This window comes from Convolutriloba macropyga, chromosome 13 (assembly GCF_964194025.1).
Source record: "Convolutriloba macropyga chromosome 13, txConMacr16.3, whole genome shotgun sequence".
Lineage (NCBI taxonomy): Eukaryota > Metazoa > Xenacoelomorpha > Acoela > Convolutidae > Convolutriloba > Convolutriloba macropyga.
The window spans coordinates 13,365,316-13,385,325 of record NC_134480.1 but is presented as its reverse complement, the minus strand read 5'-3'; the positions used below and the strand labels follow the sequence as shown (position 1 = coordinate 13,385,325).

Genomic DNA, 20,010 nt, shown 5'->3' with positions numbered 1-20,010 from the left:
GATGTGAAAGGACAAGAGCCTCTGGTTTGTGAAAAGCACAAGATGTTGCAGAATCAGTATTGTCGAACTTGTGATTCCGTTTTCTGCTGGGCGTGCATGAAAGACCACAGTGAACACAAATTTGACAACCTTGACAATCGGGCGTCCGAATTGAAAGCAAATGTTTTCGAAATGATGAATAATTTGGAGCAAAGCGAAAAACCGTTGCGTACAAAGAAAGAAGAAATTGATAGCAAGATTGCTGAACATATCACCGAGCAAGAATGTCTGCGTGAATGTTTCCTTAGCGAAGTAGAGAACCTCAAACAGACAGGACTCAAAGTTATCGATGAAAACTGTCTTTTGTTTGACGAAGATAAGCAAAATGTTAGTGCGTGCATTGAGAAAATAGTTGAGTTACAGGCAAAAATGCGCGACTTGCTCTCAGTGTCAAATTCGCATTTGGTCAAGGACTATGCATCGGCGCACAGTGACGTCACGGCTGCAATCGAGGAAGCAGAACGCATGTTAATTGAGAATTTTCACCCTTCAAAATATGATTTGGGGAAGCTGAAAAATAGTTTTGCTGAGTATGGTGAACGGTTGAAAAGTTACCTATTGTCAAAGAAAATAGCGAAAAGTGGGGCATATTTCATATGTAGCGATAGTTATGACTATTTGTTCAGGGTTACATTTAGAAGTGGCCAGGTCAAGTGTTTACAAATGATAGTTCATGGAGATAGTGTCTCATATATTGGAAGAAAAGAGGCTGATTTGAAGCAAGAAGTATCTCATTGTTTTCCTCTCCACGGTGATGATCGACGTCTGATGGTTTTATTTCTAACTACTAAATGTAAAGCTTATATATTCGATCCGTTCAAACACCAAATTGACCTTGAAGAAAGAAATTTTCCCACTCGAAAGTTTATCTTATGGCCGTATTTGAAAAAATGGGATCAGATGAAGACTCCTGATTGGTCATATTGGGATGAGAAAGAAAAGCGGATTAAATTTAGTCACTCTTAGGATCTCTCAGTGAAGTGTGATGTCATGCCATCAGTTAGAATGGGTAGCTACGATTGGAATAGAATATGTTTCATAACCATTGAAGCAAAAATTATCATAGTAGATATCAGGAGCAATCAGGTCTTGAATCTATCATGTCATGGTCTCTCTGAGATTAGATTTGTGTCAACTTATTCGGCCACGCTATTCATTTGGTGCGGTGAAGACGAATTGATTTGGACATCATTTTATTCAAATGACAAATATACTGCCCCAGTGAAACATGTTTGTAACAGACAGACATTAACAACCTCTGTTTCTGTCGGTGGAGACCATTTTTCATTGCTTCCTGGTCTGCGAAATGAGTCAAGAGAAATTGAGACTCCGCTCTTGGTGGTGAAGTCTCTTTAATCAAAACTACCGCTTTTAAGTATTCTTTTCAAGCCTTTTTTACTTGTTGTGATTCATGGCGTTACTCTGCTCTTCATTAAAAAATAAATCGCTATTTTCATTTGTTTTCAATTCTAATTCTGTACCTTAAGATACTTCTCAATGAACTGGCAAAAACATCATACACTCGCTTGAGTGGAGGATTGTGCTAGGGAAGTTGCAATTAAACCTTAAATGCAACAAGGAGGCTCGGTAATGTGCGTACACACATAATGTTCCGACCGCGCTCATCCACATTCTTAACTTAATTGGCTACCAAATGATGAAGAAATCAAAAACATACATATCGTTCATTAAACAACCAATGGAATACAATAATGCCACGCTAGAGGGCCGTTGAAAGTTTTTGATAAAAGAACTACTAAAAGGACCCATAAAAAATCAAAAAACAAACATTATTAACGACCACAACTCGATGTCTACAATAAAAAAATCATAACAAAATCAAACTCGCGACAGATAAAATCTAAACAAAACAGTTTAACCTATACTTCATTAGAAAAAATATTCGACCGGTTCTCAATGCGAGTGGTTAACAGGTCGACAAAAAAGTGAAAACATAGCAAAGAGGTGCAAAGTTGAAAATACGTTTCTATTTTTGAAAAGAATTAACTTCACAGTTATTAATCTCTTTGGATATTATCTGAAATCACTGAAATTTTCATTTTTATCTCCATAGGAAGCAATTGAGACCTAGCAGAATCCAATCTCCAATTGCTTAAAATTTTAAAGCCAATCGGATTTACGATTATTGTTATAAACTTAAAAGAAAACAAAAATCCTCTAAAATGTACAAATATATAAAAATCTCAAACATCTTATAAAGTCTCGTAGTAAAAGTAGTAAAAAAGCCAAGGAACGAAAGTTTACAGCTAAAACTGTTACAAGGGTTAATTTATAGCTCACTGCAAACGAGTTGTGAACTGTGTTTACAAAGACTGAACTATAATTTGACCAAAAAACTATTTTATAAAATGACAAAGCTCAAAAACCCAAATTTGTTTTGGAAACAATTATTTCCAAAAGTCACAAGAGATTTAAGATCTCAACAAAAAGCGATGGATTAAGTTTCAGCACCTCAGGAAGCCAATTAGGCCTGTTAATAATGAGACCACGCCACGACCCCACAAAATAACCAATACATAACAAACACACAAAGAAGCCAAAACTTCAAACAATTTTACGACATCACACTATTTAAGGCACTATGCTTATAAGATGTTACCCGCAAGAACTGTAAATAATTCTTTTCTTCTCACACGAAGAGCCAGAGCCTTCTTCTCACCAACGAGCTTTCCCTATGAAAGGACATTGTAGACACTACAACAAAAAGGACCCCGAAAATTGAAGAGTATATAAATCTCGAAAACTTTTTTTTGAAAATAAATGGTGGAAAAAAATCAGTCACAACGTATAACAAAGCGCAGTAAAAACTGATGAATCGTCAAACGTAATGGAGGCTTATAATCAGTGAGATTGAGTTACATGGTGACCAAATTGAAAGCAAAAAGGGACAGTTGAAAAAAATGTTTGAAAAATTTTAATTTGTAAATCATTAAAACAAACAGCTATAAACTGAAATCTTTATCTAGGTGGAGTTATACTTCCTGGGGAAGCAATTGAGACCTATCGTTATCAACAATAATGTATTACTCACACGGAATTGGTATTTGCCTGTTTTTACAGAGGCTGCGCCCGAAGTTAAGAAAAATAAGATAAAATAGTGGCGAAGATCACAAATTCACCGATCTTTTCTTAAAATAAAAATATTCAAAGTCAAAAGAGACATTAGATAACAACTGAAGGAAATGTCTAGGTTCATCGATAACTCCTAAAAAATTAACTGCATGTTTGATTGGGGACACTCTGTCGTTGGGCTACAAAAAGTATCACAAATGAAAGCAAAACTCAAGAAGTCTATAAAATTTTTACGAAATCAATTGGTCAAAGCCATAAAAACCATGAGCTTAACTCTTAAACCAGATTATCATTTAGTTGGACATAGTTTTTGCAAACAGTATCTGTCATTAATTGAGCTCTGATTTGAGATTCTTGTCAGTAATTTACATAAAAACATTTACATAGCGGAAATGCTTTGAAAAAAAAAGGTCGCGCCCCATTTTAATCTAAAAATTTTTTTATCGTAAGGATCCACGGTGAGATCAAGATCAGCCTAGATATCGATGTGTGTCTAACAAAACATTCAATTGTTCAAATGATTGCGAAATAGATCAATTTTTAATCAAATTTTTCAGTTTGTCAAAAAATAAATAATGCTTTTTTTTGTAATTATCGAGTTTAATTTTGCAAAACTTGCAAAATTATGATCCAGAAGACTCATAAAGCCAGCGCGATTACAACTAGCAACCCTCTGGATCAAAGTCAGCAACCCTCTGTTATGTTTAGAGATGAAATAAAAAGCAAATAAAAAGCAGTACAGTTAACAATTTTTACATTTTTTTATGTAAAATTGACAAAAATTTGGTCAAAAATATGAATAAAAACAGCAATTATTCACAAAACTTTAAACCTCGATAACTCCCTATAAAAAGCGAAAAATGAAAAAATCTTTTTGATTCCTCATTCTACGCTGGACTGGCTCTCTAATGATACCAGTCTCAACTCTCCACGATGATTATATCGATCGGCCAAAATTGACTGAACAAAAAAAACCCATTTGAGTATATAGTTCCTCCCTCCTCACTAAAGTGTGGGTCGGAACAAAAATTCCTTTCCGGTTTTTGTTTATTGATCAATTAACAAAAATCGATACTAGAATTGGTGCTTTTGCCTTACAAGAAATCATTGAAATGCGTCCCTGCTTTGTATATTTTAACGCTGTTGCTCATTTCATTGAACTCTTTTTTTTATCTTTATCGAATATTCTATCTTCCTAAGATAACGTATCTAGTTTTAAACGTTCTTTGATCGACAACCCAACCAATAGCCTAATTTGTGCTCAAAATAAGAAAAAAGACCTCAAAGAATTCCGACTGTGACTGACATAAAAACAAACCCTGTTTCATAACTATTGTATTTAAAAAGCCTGAAATTTTTCACCTATCTTGATTCTGGAATGAAATCACCTCAGAATCCCTGGGAACAGGGTTAGTTTGCAACTATGAAGTGACCGCGTCTAATATAGAAGACCAGGAAAATGCAAGACCTATTCTACAATGAAAAATAGTCAAATAGTCAGTTTCATCAATGAAAGTGTAATAAAATTTCCTACACAACCCCATCTCCCCCAATTACAGTGAGACTGCTGCTCAATCTATTTCCGCTATATGAGCTATCCCCCCATATGAGCTATCCCAAGACTCAAAATAGGGAAAAGAATTATCTATAACTGCGAAAGACGCAATTTTTGGCTGTTTAACGTCAAATATTTGCTACCTCACAAGGTTAGGATACAGACTATTAATGACAGGACAAGCCAACGGTTTGACGAGAGAATTTGTACAAAACGGATATCTTAATTTTAGCTATTCCAATTGAAAGGCATTAGTTAATTAATGTACCCAATGAGAGACAAAATAATTTTTATATTTGTCTACTTTGCTCTTTCATACTCACGCTTTGGTTACCAGAATTTTATAATATTCTTAGTCCCGTTACATGATTTTTAAAGTCCATGCCTTACTCCCCTAACTAAGCGACAAATTTCAGCCTCAGATTTTTCGTTTTTAAGAAATGCCAGTACGATCGAGATGTTTGTGTTGATGGCACCGTTTGCTTGATTTTAACGCTGGTGCTATTTTTCATTAAAACATTAATTAATAGTTTGATACTGCATGATATAAACGGCTTGTTGCCAAACAAAGTCAATTTTTTTTCAATCAGTCGTTTCTTATCCAGGAAATGCTCTCAAGTCTTCTTGGAATTTTGCTTTTTTGCCGTTTGTACCCCAGCTTAGTGGGGGCATATTCTTTGCACCCCCCAGACGAACGTTCCATTTTTTTACATAGCGATATACTATGTGACATGTGCTATGTAAGTGGGTAATGCATAATGTACTGGGGGGCACAACTGGAAAAGATCCTTTTTTGATGCATTACAGACGCTATGATATTATCTGTTTCTTGAAGAAATTCTTGTTTAATCATTTCATAGATTGCCAATCAAATTTGGGCTCCCGAGAGGAGTTCATCTTGAAAATTCCGATATAATTACAGTAACTTGAGTGAAATGAATATCCAAAATTTGTTGAGCACTGACACAAATTTCTCATTGCAGCCATAAACTAGTTTTCAAAATCTGCAATGTTGAATGGCAAAAAATTTTAGGCACATCTAACGGTGTGCTTCAAAATACCTGATGTTATTTACAAAATTCAGGCGCTGGGACTTTGCATGCATAAATTATATTTTACAGAGTGTTTTCTCATTGGTCAGTTGCCAGCCAATCAGATTTAAGCAAACTTTGTTCAGGATTATGAAACAAACCTGCGCGGCTTTTCCCAGATTTCTATAAATATCTGCATGGAAATTGAGAAAGCGGCGCTTATCTATCCTTTTGTAGCATCTTTTGTTTTTGGCGTCGTTTGGATATCCTAACCTGACCAATTGAGTGGATATCCTAACCTGACCAAACCTTATTGTACCCACGTGAGAGGTTTCGAAACATACGAAATAATGCGTAAACTGTTTTTTGTATCTGAAAGCGTGTAAATACGCTAAACTTTGCTGAAACTCACATTTCATTTGTTGATTGTCATTTTATGATCTTTGCATAACATGCCCTTGATCTCTGCGATTGTTGTTCAAGTCGTATGCAGTTATTTGGCCATGTGTTACTTATTGTTCTAGAATTAAAGTGCGTTTTCTTGTTGAAACATCGCAGCCTCGTTGCGTTTAACCGTTAGAGTAAATGCCTATAATTTGTCCATTATTCCATTGAGAACGCAGAACTTTTGCCTCTAATAATTAGCAGTAACTTGAGCAGTGGAAATTGCGAGCCTGGTGAGCGATCTTCCTCTTAATAGATCTTCTTTATAAGGTGTCTTTTAACGCCAATATTCATTCATTAAAGCACAATTTCTGTTCCCTTTATAAATAGCCTAATAAGCGTTTCTTTCTTGTTTCAGCATTATTTTTTGCAGCATAAGTTTGATGTAAATTAGACATTTTTTATTGCTTGAAAATTTATCCTTAAAGTTTCAAGTACGTTAGTTCATCTTCATTTTGAGCAATTTTCTTGTGGCACAGCAGTCTCCAGCTTTGATTTATTTTTGCGGTTTGATTTCTAAACATATAAGTGAGTTCCCTCGAGCAGTTATCGATCTTTCAATTCCGTTCCTAATTAGTCACGTGAGATTTGACTTTTAAAGTAGGGTTTTTCGTTTATAATTGGCGAGTCTTCATAAACTGGTTACGTGCAAGCGAGCCGACGTTATGAGGAGCCGACGTCAGAAAACGATGAAACGTGACTTAATTTAAAAAGAGCCGAAGGCGAAAAATTGCCTTTAGTAACACTAAATTGTTATTTGATTACCAAGAAAAGTATTTAAATGGGTTTATTGGTCTCATGTTCGGTTGTGATAGTTTTATATCAAGTCCCATAGGCCGCTGAAGCATGGCCATGATCAGCGATAGTTTCAAGATAATTATTGCTTAATTTTTTTCTTCAGTTTTTCAGTTTTTAAGCTTTCAATTTCGGTTCTCAAATACCCGGTTGTGATTGGTTGAGAATTTGGTAGTCTCATTTCAGAAGGCAATTTAGTTGGCTGCAAATTTTTTACTGCAATTTAGTCGGATCTTTTAACTTTGGCTTTCTTATATGTCACCTTATACCCTATTAAGAACAAAAAAACACTGAAGAAACGTTTGAGCATGACGGTTTTAATCATGCCTTATAATATTTTCTAATTTAATTTTGAACAGATGGGCTTTGGACTTTTGTTTTTTGTTTCTGTTCCTACCCCACTTGTGGGAAGAAGGAACTATACACTCAACTGATTTAGTTTTTGTAAGTGGTATCCCTAGAAAGCCCGCCAAGTGTAGTGCGAAATTGAAAAATTTTTCCGAACGTTTGACTTTCGAGATGTTATCGAGGTTCACAGTCTTAGTTTTTGTGAACATTTCACTTTCCACACTGATTTTGGAATTCACAGTTCTGAACTTTTTTTATTATTTATTTTTTGCACAATTGTCAACATTTTCAATATTTAAGGTTTTTTTTACACCTGAAGCGATATTGAGGCTATTTTTGGCCTCATCGTAATTGCTTATGGAATATTAGAAGTTTAGAGTTGGAGCTTTATTTTCGAGTTTTGGAACATTTTTATGTACTTTTGTGGCCATTTGACATCGATTTTGTCAAATGACAGTTACTTCCATGCAAATTATAATAAATGCGCCGCATTTGTTTTTTTTCTGATAAAAATATGCTGTTAATTGGTTTCTTTTCCGGCAACTAATGATTTTGTTAAATTTTACAAAAGTTTTCATTGAAAAAAATGTGTGTGTTTTTTCGTTCCTTGTTTTATTGTTAGTGAGTCCCAATACTGAAAAGTCTCAATGAAATTCCCATGGAGTTTTTATTGAACATAAAATGTTTACAATTTATAGTTTATGCTATTGAACAGTTTGAAACTGTTTTCGTGAAAATTTAGTAAATATTTGAGATTATTTTCTTAATAGAAATATGTTTTTGTTGGCATTTGTAGTGAGTCAAAAACGAGGCGTATCGTAATCTAAATTTTTCTTTAACTGATAGGTCATCGTAGATATAAAACTTGGCACCAGGCCACTTTTCAGAAGGTTGGAATGTTTGATTCCTATTGAGTTTTTCATGTGTTTGGTTTTCTTTTGGATAAGTTTTGTTGTTTACCTTCGACCATTACGAAATATTCTGATTGCTTTCGAGGCCAATTTTTTTCCTTGAAAGCATAATTGAAACTTCCGAATTTGTCAAATCATTGGCGAATGATTTTAAAATTTGGTAAAATGGTTTTCAAAAATATAGCAGATTATGAAAAAATCCTGCCTCAATAATGTTATGCTGACTTGAAGTTCCCATGAAGTTTTGATTGAACGTAAAATGTTTACAGTTTATTGTTTATGGTTTTAATTAGTAAATATTTGAGTTTGTTTTACTATTATAATTATGTTTTTCTTCTGTAGTTTTGTCACAGTCTGAGGTAACCTGAGGTCTTGGCTGTGTCATACTCAACGGTGGATGCGTGTTTTTTTATTTTAAGGTTAATAATTGATATCTTTTTAGGTTGTAATTTTTCAAACCTTTACTTAAAAATTTACTTAAACCTTTTCAAACTTAAAATTTGGAATTTTACTGTTTTTTTTTGCTTTTTTGCTGTTCGCATATGTGGATCGTGTAATGCTGTTCATAAATTACTTGCTTGAAAATACTTTTGGTAAGGGCTCAAGCAAAATTCGAATTACCTCACTCAGGGCTTTATGATTATCGAACTTGTGTGACCTCTATTTAAGTTTGCATTATAATTGAAGAGTTCAGATGTCTTTTTTTGGCTTCTGCGCTCCTTTATGCGTTTTAATTGAGCTCATACAGTCTAATTAGAAATTATGAGTCAGGTTTGCTGAATATTGATGAAGTGATTACTTGAGGTTTTTCAGTTTTATCTTAGAGTGGAAATCGCGATCCATCTTGAGTGCTGGTTCTTGTTTTTGTTGTTTGGATAATTAGTTTTTCTTACCAGAAAGTCGGAAATTGCATGAGATTTGATTGAATGTTAGCACTTCCATTTTTGTTGTTCTGAAAACTTTGTGAATGTTCTGTACTTATATTATATTGTTACCAAATATCAACTCTGAGAGGCTTTTTTGATGTTCCAATGGGGTATAGAAAGGCTATATACATAATGTTGCTCTATTCTGTGTAATGGTAGTGATTACTTTGAAACTGCTTGTTTTAGGAATAATGCCTGGATTTTTGAGCTTTGGCTTTTGATATTATTTTCTGTAGTTTTTTTACAGTCCCAGTAATGAAAAACCTCCTTTAGTGCAGTAGTAGCATTGGTGAAGTATGTAGTATTTAAACGGTTGATTTGAAGGCTGAAAGTTTTTTCAAGAATTTAAGTGAGTTTTGAGTCGGCACAATTGTCAACATTTTCAATAATTAAGGCTTTTGTTAAACCTGAAGCGATATTGAGGCTATTTTGGTCTCATTGTAATTGCTTATAGAATAAAACAAGTTAAGAGTTGGTGCTTTATTTTCGAGTTTTGGAACATTTTTTTGTTTTTTTGTGGCCATTTAACATTGATTTTGTCAAATGATTGTTACTTTCTGGCAAAGTTTAAAAAATGCGCTGTATTTGTTTTTTTTTCTGATAAAAATATGCTGTTAATTGGTTTTCTCCGGCAACTAATGATGTTGTTGAATTTGACACAATAGGTTTCATTGAAGAAAAAAATGTACGTTTTTTCTTTCCTTGTGGTATTTTTACGGATTCCCAATACTGAAAAGTCTCACTCAAGTTCTCACGAAGTTTTGATTGAGCGTAAAAATGTTTACAGTTTGTAGTTTATGGTATTAATTCAAAACTGTTTTCGTGAAAATTTAGCAAATATTTGAGTTTATTTTACTAATATAAATGTTTTTCTTCTGTAAATTTGTCACAGTCTGAGGCATGAAAAATCTCACTGATGTCACTAGTGGAATGAATTGAAATAGTCAATAACTAGATTTTATAGTTTCTACAAAAACAAGGCATTTGTAGTAAGTTGAAAAAGAGGCATATCGTAATCTAAATTTTTCTTTAATTGATAGCTCACCTTAGATATGAAACTTGGCATCAGGCCTCTTTTCAGAAGTTTGGAATGTTTGGTTCCTATTGAGTGTTTCATTTGTTTGGTTTTCTTGTGGTTAAGTTTTGTTGTTTACCTTCGACCATTACAAAATATTGTGATTGCTTTCGAGGCCAATTTTTTTTCCTTGAAAGCATAGTTGAAACTTAAATTTTTTTTTAGATTATTGGCGAATGATTTTAAAATTTGGTAAAAAGGTTTTTAAAAATAATAGCAGATTATGAAAAAATCCCGCCGAAATAATATTTTGTGACTTACCTGAGGTCTTGTCTGTGTCATACTCAATCGTGGATTCGTGTTTTTTCATATTAAGGTCAATAATTGAGATTTTTTGAGTTTGTACTTTTTCAAACCTTTACTTTAAACCTAAAAATTGGAATTTTACTCAACTTTTTTTGCTTTTTTGCTGTTCTAATATGAGGATTATGTAATGCGGTTCATAAATTACTTGCGTGAAATTACTTTTGGTAGGGGCCCAAGCAAAATTCGAATTACCTCACTCATGACTTTATGATTATCGAGCTTGTGTGACATCTATTTAGGTTTGTATTATAATTGAAGAGAGTTCAGATGTCTTTGCTTCTCCGCTCCTTTATACGTCTTAATTGAGCTCGAACAGTCTAATTAGAATCAGAGTCAGGTTCGCTGAATATTGAGGAAGTGGTTACTTGAGGTTTTTCAGTTTTTTTAGAGTGGAAATCGCGATCCATCTTGAGTGCTGGTTCACGTTTTTGTTGTTTGGATAATTAGTTTTTTACTTGATAAATTTTTCCTACAAAATCGGAAATTGCATGAGATTTTGTTGAATATTTGCACGTCCATTTGTTTTGTTTTTTTGAAAACTTTGTCAATGTTTTTTCTCTTATATGATATTGTTACTAAATCTTAACACTGAGAGGCCTTTTTGATGTTCCAATGAGGTATAGAAAGGATACATACATAATGTCTTTCTCTTCTGGGTATTGGTAGTGATTACTTTAGAATTTTTGTTCTAGGAATAATTCCTAGATGTTTGAGCTTTGGCTTTTGATATTATATTCTGTAGGTTTGTTACAGTCCCAGTAATGACAAATCTCCTTTATTGCAGTAGAAGCATTGGTGAGCATTTAAAAGGTTGAGTTGAAGGCTAAGTTTTTTCGAAGAATTTAAGTGAATTTTGAGTTTGCACAATTGTCAACATTTTCAATATTTAAGGCTTTCGTTTAACCTGAAGCGATATCGAGGCTATTTTTGGTCTCATTGTATTTGCTGATAGAATAAAACATGTTTAGAGTTGGAGCTTTCTTTTCGGTTCTTGGAACCATTTTTTGTACCTTTGTGGCCATTTGACATCGATTTTGTCAAATGGCCGTTACTTTCTGACAAAGTATAATAAATGCGCTGCATTTGTTTTCTGATAAAAATATGCTGTTAATTGGTTTTTTCCGGCAACTAATGATGTTGTTGAATTCGATAAAATAGATTTCATTGAAAAAAAATGTGTGCGTTTTGTTCCTTGTAGTATTGTTACTGAGTCCCAAAACTGAAAAGTCTCACTCAAGTTCCTACGAAGTTTTGATTGAGCGTAAAATATTTACAGTTTATAGTTTATGGTATTAAATCAAAACTGTTTTGGTGAAAATTTAGTAAATATGTGATTTTATTTTACTAATATAAATGTTTTTCTTCTCTAGTTTTGTCACAGTCTGTGGTACGAAAAGTCTCATTGATGTCACTAGTGAAATGAAATGAAATAATCCCTAACTAGATTTTATAGTTTTCAAAAAACAAGGCATTTGTAGTGAGTCAAAAACGAGGCATATCGTAATCTAAATTTTTCTTTAATTGATAGCTCGCCGTAGATATAAAACTTGGCATCAGGCCACTTTTCAGAAGGTTGGAATGTTTGGTTCCTATTGAGTTTTTCATCTGCTTGGTTGAGTTTTGGTGTTTACCTTCGACCATTACGAAATATTCTGACTGCTTTCGAGGCCAATTTTTTTCCTTGAAAGCATAATTTAAACTTCCAAATTTTTTAGATTATTGGCGAATGATTTTAAAATTTGGTAAAATGGCTTTTAAAAATAATAGCAGATTATGAAAAAAATCCCGCCTCAATAATTTTTTTTGACTTGTAATTTTTTCTCACTAACCTGAGGTCTTGGCTGTGTCTTACTCAACCGTGGATGCGTGTTTTTGGATATTAAGGTTATTAATTGAAATTTTCTGAAGTTGTACTTTTTCAAACCCTTTACTTAAAACTTAAAAATTAGAATTTTACTCAGTTTTTTTGCTTTTTTTGCTGTTCGCATATTTGGATCATGTAATGCAGATCATAAATTACTTGCTTGAAAATACTTTTGGTAAGGGCCCAAGCAAAATTCGACTTACCTCACTCACGACTGTATGATTATCGAGCTTGTGTGGACCTCTATTTAGGTTTGCATTATAATTGAAGAGAGTTCAGATGTCTTTTTTTGCTTCTCCGCTCCTTTATGCGTCTTAATTGAGCTCGTACAGTCTAATTAAAGTCATGAGTCAGGTTTGCTGAATATTGATGAAGTGGTTACTTGAGAGGTTTTTCAGTTGTAACTTAGAGTGGAAGTCGGGATCCATTTTGAGTGCTGGTTCACGTTTTTGTTGTTTGGAAAATTTGTTTTTTACTTGATAACTTTTTCTTACAAAATCGGAAATTGCATGAGATTTGATTGAATGTTCGCACTTCCATTTGTTTTGTTGTTTTGAAAACTTTGTTAATGTTTTGTACTTATATGGTCTTGTTACTAAATCTCAACACTCAGAGGTCTTTTTGATGTTCCAATGAGGCATAGAAAGGCTACATACATAATGTCTCTCTATTCTGGGTATTGGAATTGATTAGTTTAAAACTGTTTGTTCTAGGAATAATTCCTAGATGTTTGAGCTTCGGTTTTTGATATTGTTTTCTTCAGGTTTGTTACAGTCCCAGTAATGACAAATCTCCTTTATTGCAGTAGAAGCATTGGTGAAGTATTTAAACGGTTGAGTTGAAGGCTAGTTTTTGCGAAGAATTTAAGTGAATTTTGAGTTTGCACAATTGTCAGCACTTTCAATATTTAAGGCTCTCATTTAAGGCTTTCATTCTGTAGCGATATCTTGGAACCATTTTTTGTACCTTTGTGGCCATTTGACATCGATTTTGTCAAATGGCCGTTACTTCTTGTCAAAGTATAATAAATGCGCTGCATTTTTTCCTGATAAAAATATGCTGTTAGTTGGTTTTCTCCGGCAACTAATGATGTTGTTGAATTTGACAAAATAGGTTTCATTGAAAAAAATGTGTGCATTTTTCGTTTCTGGTAGTATTGTTACTGATTCCCAATACATAATGTCTCTCTATACTGGGTATTGGTAGTGATTACTTTGAAACTGTTTGTTTTAGGAATAATTCCTGGATTTTTGAGCTTTGGCTTTTCATATTATTTTCTGTAGGTTTTTTACAGTCCAGTAATGAAAAATCTCCTTTATTGCAGTTGTAGCATTGGTGAAGTATGAAGTATTTAAATGGTTGAGTTGAAAGCGAAACGTTTTTTCGAAGAATTTAAGTGAACTTTAGGGTTTTTGTTATTTCTGTTGCTTTGCCCGTGAATATCATTTACTTAAAGTCCATCAGTCCAAAATGAGCACGTCTTAATCTATATTTCCTTTTCACTTCGTTGCTAATCATCTATTGATATACATGACGCCATTTTGTTTCTTTAATAATGAGAATTTTTGTGTTTTGTCTTATTTATTTTTTATATTACGATTTTTATGGTAAATGTGGTTATTTACAATTAAACAGGTTAATTATTTGAATTCTGACAAGTCCAATTGATTTCCTCTAAAGGAATAATTGAAACTTCTGATTGTTTTTTTGACATCTAATTGTTCCTATTTTTTCAAATTATCTCCGCGGTTTTAGTTTTCTGAAAATTTTTGTTAGGGTTTATTTGGTTAGCATCCAAAATTTTCAAGATTCTTGAAGTCTACTTAAGGATCGTTTCGGTTTTTATTTCTGCATATGCTTGTTTACTTGATTTTTTGTCCAATTTGCTAGAGCAACTTTTTGATTCCACGGGCGAACTTTATTTACCTTAATGTGGATTTGATCTGAGCTTGCATTCTCAATTTAGATTTTTAAGGGAATGCCGAGTTCAATTTTCAAAATCTCAAACATGTAAATTCGAATAACCCCAAGGTTTAAAGTTACATGTTGTAATATTATCAATCAAACATACTACATCTTTCCGTTGAATAACTAAACATATTAATCATAATAAAAAACTAAGGTTCAGTTTCTAGTTCTCGTGAATTATTTTATAAAAATAAACTTTTAAAGCCTTCAATTTTTTTGTACATTGGAACTCGTTCGTGTCTTTTTTGCATCTGTCATTTTTCCTTTCTTAGAGCTCTTGGAAGTTTATTCCATTTCCGAACAAAGTTTCTTATAATTGAATTTTGACTCTATTTTGACTTACATTTTGTTGTGCTAGAAAAATCATATGTAAGATTATTAACTTTAATTTCAACGTCTCCGATTATTCTGATTTTTTTCGTCTTGTATGTTTGTTTATTGGACAATATCGAAAAGTCTATTTAATGAAGTTTTTGCTATTTGAAGTTCTGCGGGAAGTAGTTTATTTTCAAGAAGTAGTTTATGAGCACTGTCATATTTTGTTCAAAAAAAGCAAACTTTTATGCCCCATCCTATTTGTTTGTTTATTCTGTCAATTGAGTAGGACGGCAAACTTTAAAAAAATATTGCTTTAAATTCTAAATGCGATAAAACAAGTGATCTAAAGAGATTTATTCGAGCCGTTAAAGGTATTTAATTGCGTACCAAATAAATTGATCTGATAGCTAAAGCCATTTTACTGATCACATTATTAAATTGTTTTTGGTATGTCAACTCTTTGTCAAGAATAACACCTAAGTATCTGCATTCATCTGTTGGTTTCAATGAATGACTATTAAGTTCAACGCAACTGACAGTTGGTAACTTTTCATTTTTGAAAACCATTATTTCTGTTTTCCCTTCATTTAGAGTTAACTTGTTTTATTTCATATATTGTTCAGTTTCCATCAATATTGTTTTATCCTTTGCTTCTAAACACTGCTCATTTTTTCATGACATAAAATTGCTGTGTCATCTGCAAATTGTAAAACATTCGAACTTTTCCCTATTTCCTCACCGAAGTCATTTACATAAAGTATGAATACTAGTGGTCCTAGTACAGTACCTTGTGGAACACCATGATTTATAATTGTCCAGTCGGATTCAACTATTCCGTTTCTAACACACTGTTTCCTGTTAATCAGTAACGAATTCAATCAGACTCTTGCGTTTTCTCCAAAACCATATTTTTCAATTTTTTGAATAAAAATTTTCAAGGATATTGAGTTAAAAGCTTTCGCTAAATCCAAAAAAATTGTTAAGACTATCTTTTTCTTCATACATAATGATTTATATTCTCTGTCAGTGCAATTATTGTATTAAAACACGACTTTTGTTTTTGGAAACCAAATTGATTTTTGTTAATTATTTTATTCACATCTAAGTTTTCCGACATTTGCTCCAAGAGAAGTCTTTCACAAATTTTTGCTAACTTTGGAGTGACCGAAATTGGTCGATAGTTTTCAGGGTTATGCCTGTCTCCTTTCTTATAGATAGGATTGACATAGGCTTCTTTTAAAATTTCAGATAATGTGTTTGCGTTTATACACTCATTAATAGCAAACTGTAAATGGGTTCCAATGGACAACTTACAATCTTTCAATGCCCAAGATGGTATATACCTTGGTCCAGCTGATTTTTGTGTTGGTAGTTTGTCAATAACTTTGTATAGTTCTCTTCTGGCTACCGGCCTGAAATTGAATTCAATTCCCTTAAAACTAAAAAAGAAGGCAACTTAGGAGCAATTATTTTGCCCTTGTACAGTCCAAGACGGGCAAAACAATTATTCAATTCGTTAGTAATGTTTTTTTCATCTGATATTACGTTGTGGCTCTCTTTCAGCTTTTCAATTTTTTCAATCTGTTTATTTGAGTTAATTTTGTTCTTGATAAATTTGCATTGTTCTTTTGAAGTTGGGAGATTCTCGAAAAATTGTTTTGTATAATCGTCCGATGTTTTACGCAATTTTCTATTAACATTGTTTCTAAGTACTTTGTAACTCTTAAAGAGCTCTTGATTAGGATCTTTTTTCCATTCATTGAATACACGATGCTTTTCATTAATGAGACTACGCAGTTCTTTTGATAGCCATTTTTTGTGCTCTTTTTTTGTTTTCACTTCTATATTTTTCAAAGGTGCGTGACTATTTAATACATTTTGGAAAATTTCAATAAATTTATGAAAAATTTCATTTGCTCCAATGATTTTGTACGTTAGTGACCAGTCTTGCAAAGCAATATCACGGTTAAACTTACTTCTTGTGTATCTCTTTTTATCTCGCATTAAATATTCAGTTTTTTGCTGCTTCCATTCTAATTTCAATGATGATTGATATACAAAAGTGAAATGATCATTTTCAAGTATTGACTCTATTATATCTGTTTCGAAGATTTGATTTTTAGAAATAAAGCAGTGGTCGATTAAAGAAAATTTTTCTCCATTTGTCCATGTTGCTTTTTTTTGTGTTTACATACTGAAGCCCGTTATCTGCAATGAAGTTGTTTAGTAATTGTTTCCCAGTTTCTTTAGGTATATTTATGTTGTAATCTCCAAAGAGGATTAGATTGTCAGTGCTAGAGTAAACATTTAAAATTTCTGATGTCATTTCATCAAGGAAGAATTTTGAAAGGTTTACGTTTGAACATTACGCCACATTTACGAGCAGTTTTTTTTCAGAGGCTCAGTTACTTCTGGCCATAGTGATTCAAAAAACTCCGGTTGATGGTGTTCAAGTCATTTCTTATTTTGATTGAAAACTTCTTGGGTATCCATATGCCTACACCTCCCCCTCTTTCCAGTTCAGTCGATGATGATCTCGGCTGATGAATAAAGTGATGACTACTGCTCAAAAAAGAATCTGGAATAGTATTGTTCTCTTTAATCCATGTTTCGGTAACAGCTGGGAAAGACAACTGGTCGAGAGTTGTCAAAAAATTTGATAATTTCTCGTTTTTATTATTTAGGCTTCTACAATTCGTGTACAAGAACTTGAGGTTATCGTCTGTTCTGTTCTTTTCTTTGTAGTACTGGTCTATTGTTGTCAATTTTTCTATTTCAGCTGGGCCAGGGTTTGTTTCAATATCTCCACTTATTTGCAGAATAATTGATATGACGCATAATAAATACGTAATATTGATAAACCTTAGACATTACAGCTGACTTATGACTTCTGACTTCTAATTTTTTCTGGGCCCTTATTTTGTCTTTTTGGCAAAAATAGTCGTTGATTTTACAAATTTCCTTTTTCGCCTTCAGATTTAACATTAGAGTTGATCGCATTTCTGTCGTTTCGTTTGTTCGAGTGTTCTTTAGTGGAGTAAAAATGATCTCACTGCCTTTATAAATGTCTGTCCTTTTTAAGAATCTGTCCTTTTTAAGATAATAAATTTTTAGAGGCAGTCTATCCTTGCTTCAATTGGTATACAATCGAGACAATATTGTGGATGAGCGTGTTAGGAACATTGTGCAATCGCACCTTAGCGAGCGTCCTTGTCGATCCTAAAATGAGCAGCCAGTTTAAATGCAATCTCTGCAACAGAGAAACTACCGAGTTATTCCACTGTGACAATTGCCCAGTTGACGATGGTCAATCTGCATCAAGCGGAGGATTCCTTTGCCAAATCTGTATTGCCATTCACCTTGCTCGCGATCACACAATCAGAAATCAAAAAGGACAGGAACCCCTCATTTGCAGCGAGCATAAAATGATTCAGCAGGAATACTGTCGAAGTTGCGATGTTACTTTCTGTTTGATGTGCACTGGCATGCACAGCAAACACGAGTTTGAACCCTTGGAAAAACGAGCGTCAGAGCTTAAAGGTGAAGTGTTCGAAATGTTAAATGAGTTAGAGTTGAATGAAAAGCCTTTGCGTGTGAAAAAAGAACAAATCCTTAGGATAATTGAGAATCATCAACAACAGTTAAAGGATTTACGGACACACTTCGAGTCAGGAATTGAGCAACTGAGGCAAAAGGGATTGAAGGTAATAGAGGAAAATGGAAAATTGATGACGGATGAATTAAGTAAAGTATCGGAAACTGTGGATGAAGTAGTTGAAATGCAGCAGACCTTGCGTGATCTTTTCTCGGAATCGAGTGGAAACTTGTTGAAGAAGTTTGTAGAAACAAAAGAAAGTGTGATCAAATGCAAAAAATTGGGTAATGAAATAGTAACTGCAATTGACTTTGGTATTAATTCATGCGATGAAATTCTTTTGGGCGAGAAATTACAGAGCTTCAGTGTGTCGCTATGCGGGGAACTGGAGTCGATGGTATTTGAAAAGGAATATTTTATTTGCAGCGACAGCTATTCTTATCTATACAAAGTGATCCATGGAAATGGGAAGCTGACTTGTGTAGAAATGTCCATTGGCATTGATGAATTGGTATCATATGCTGATAAAAAGTCAGTCGCTTTGAAAGCAGACATATCTCGTTGCTTCCCTGTTCACCACGATGAAAACAAACTGAGAATTTTATTACTCTCCACTGATAAGACGGTTTATATCTTCAGTCCATTTAAAGAGACCATTTCTTTGATGAAAGTTGACTATCCTCCCTACAAGAATTTCTTGTGGCCTTACACAATTGGTGATTGGAATCATTGGGAACCAGAGTGGTGTTATTGGGACGAAGAGACGAAGTTGATCAAATTCACGCATGATGAACAATTTACAGTAAAGTGTGATGAGTTTCCATCGGTTAGAATGGGAAGCTATGATTGGCAGAGGATTGCTTTAATAACAACCGACTTATCTGTAATCTTAGTCAATGTAGAAATCAAGGAATTTTGCGTTGTTTCCTTCCCGGATGTCTCGAATATTAGCTCTGTGTCAATCTTCGATTCTAATTTATTCGTTTGGTGTGCGGAAGATGAATCAGTTTATTCGTCGTATCTCCACGATGGCCATTATACTAAGCCTGTGAAACATGAATGGATCAAACAGTCACTGTTAACACCTGTTCGTGTTAATGAAATCCAATATTCATTACTTCCTTGTTTGCGAAGTGAATCAGGAAACATTGATACATATCTCTTTATGGTAAAACCATGAACACCTCTCGATTTTCGAAAGTGGTCCTTACAATATAACTAATGAATTTTGCTCCATATGGTATTGCACGCTAAACAGAAAAATTCAATTAATTGTTTTTTTATTTTTGTCTGTAATCAATTCTGCAACTCTTACTGTGGAATTACTGTACAGTTTAGCAGTGAATTCTCAGCAAATAACTTGCCTACAGCGTTTGTTCACATCAATAAACAAGGAGGCTCGGTAATGTGTGTACGCACATAATGTTCCGACCCCGCTCATCCATATTCTTGACTTGATTGGCTACCAAATGATGAAGAGATAGAAAACTTTCAAAAACGTACACATCGTTCTATAAACAACCAATGAAGTACGATAATGCCACGCCAGAGGCCGATGAAAGTTGTTGATAATAGGACTACAAGAAATGACAAAAATAAAAAACCAAACAACAAACATAATTTACGACCAAAACTCGATGTATATAACAGAAAAATCATAACAAAATCAAACTCGCATCAGATAAAGACCAAAACAAAACAATTAAACCTATACTTCATAAGAAAAAAATACGAGAAAAATA

General features: G+C 33.5%; 2 protein-coding genes across 7 annotated transcripts in view; both read left to right on the top strand.

Annotated features, from left to right (window-relative positions):
* LOC142351863 (striatin-interacting protein 1 homolog) overlaps positions 1-20,010 on the top strand; it is a 454,798-nt gene that overhangs the window by 194,054 nt on the left and 240,734 nt on the right. The window lies entirely within an intron of this gene.
* LOC142351778 (uncharacterized) lies at positions 1,553-19,551 on the top strand. 2 transcript variants are annotated; one of them, XM_075403942.1, is made up of 2 exons: positions 1,553-1,631; positions 17,906-19,551. In XM_075403942.1, exons 1-2 carry the CDS (start codon positions 1,609-1,611, stop codon positions 19,446-19,448), a joined length of 1,566 nt encoding a protein of 521 aa, XP_075260057.1. In that variant the 5' UTR covers positions 1,553-1,608; the 3' UTR covers positions 19,449-19,551. The 2 variants fall into 2 exon arrangements, with proteins under 2 accessions (XP_075260057.1, XP_075260056.1); XM_075403941.1 differs by lacking the exon at positions 1,553-1,631 and adding an exon at positions 6,298-6,395 and having other exon boundaries at positions 17,788-19,551.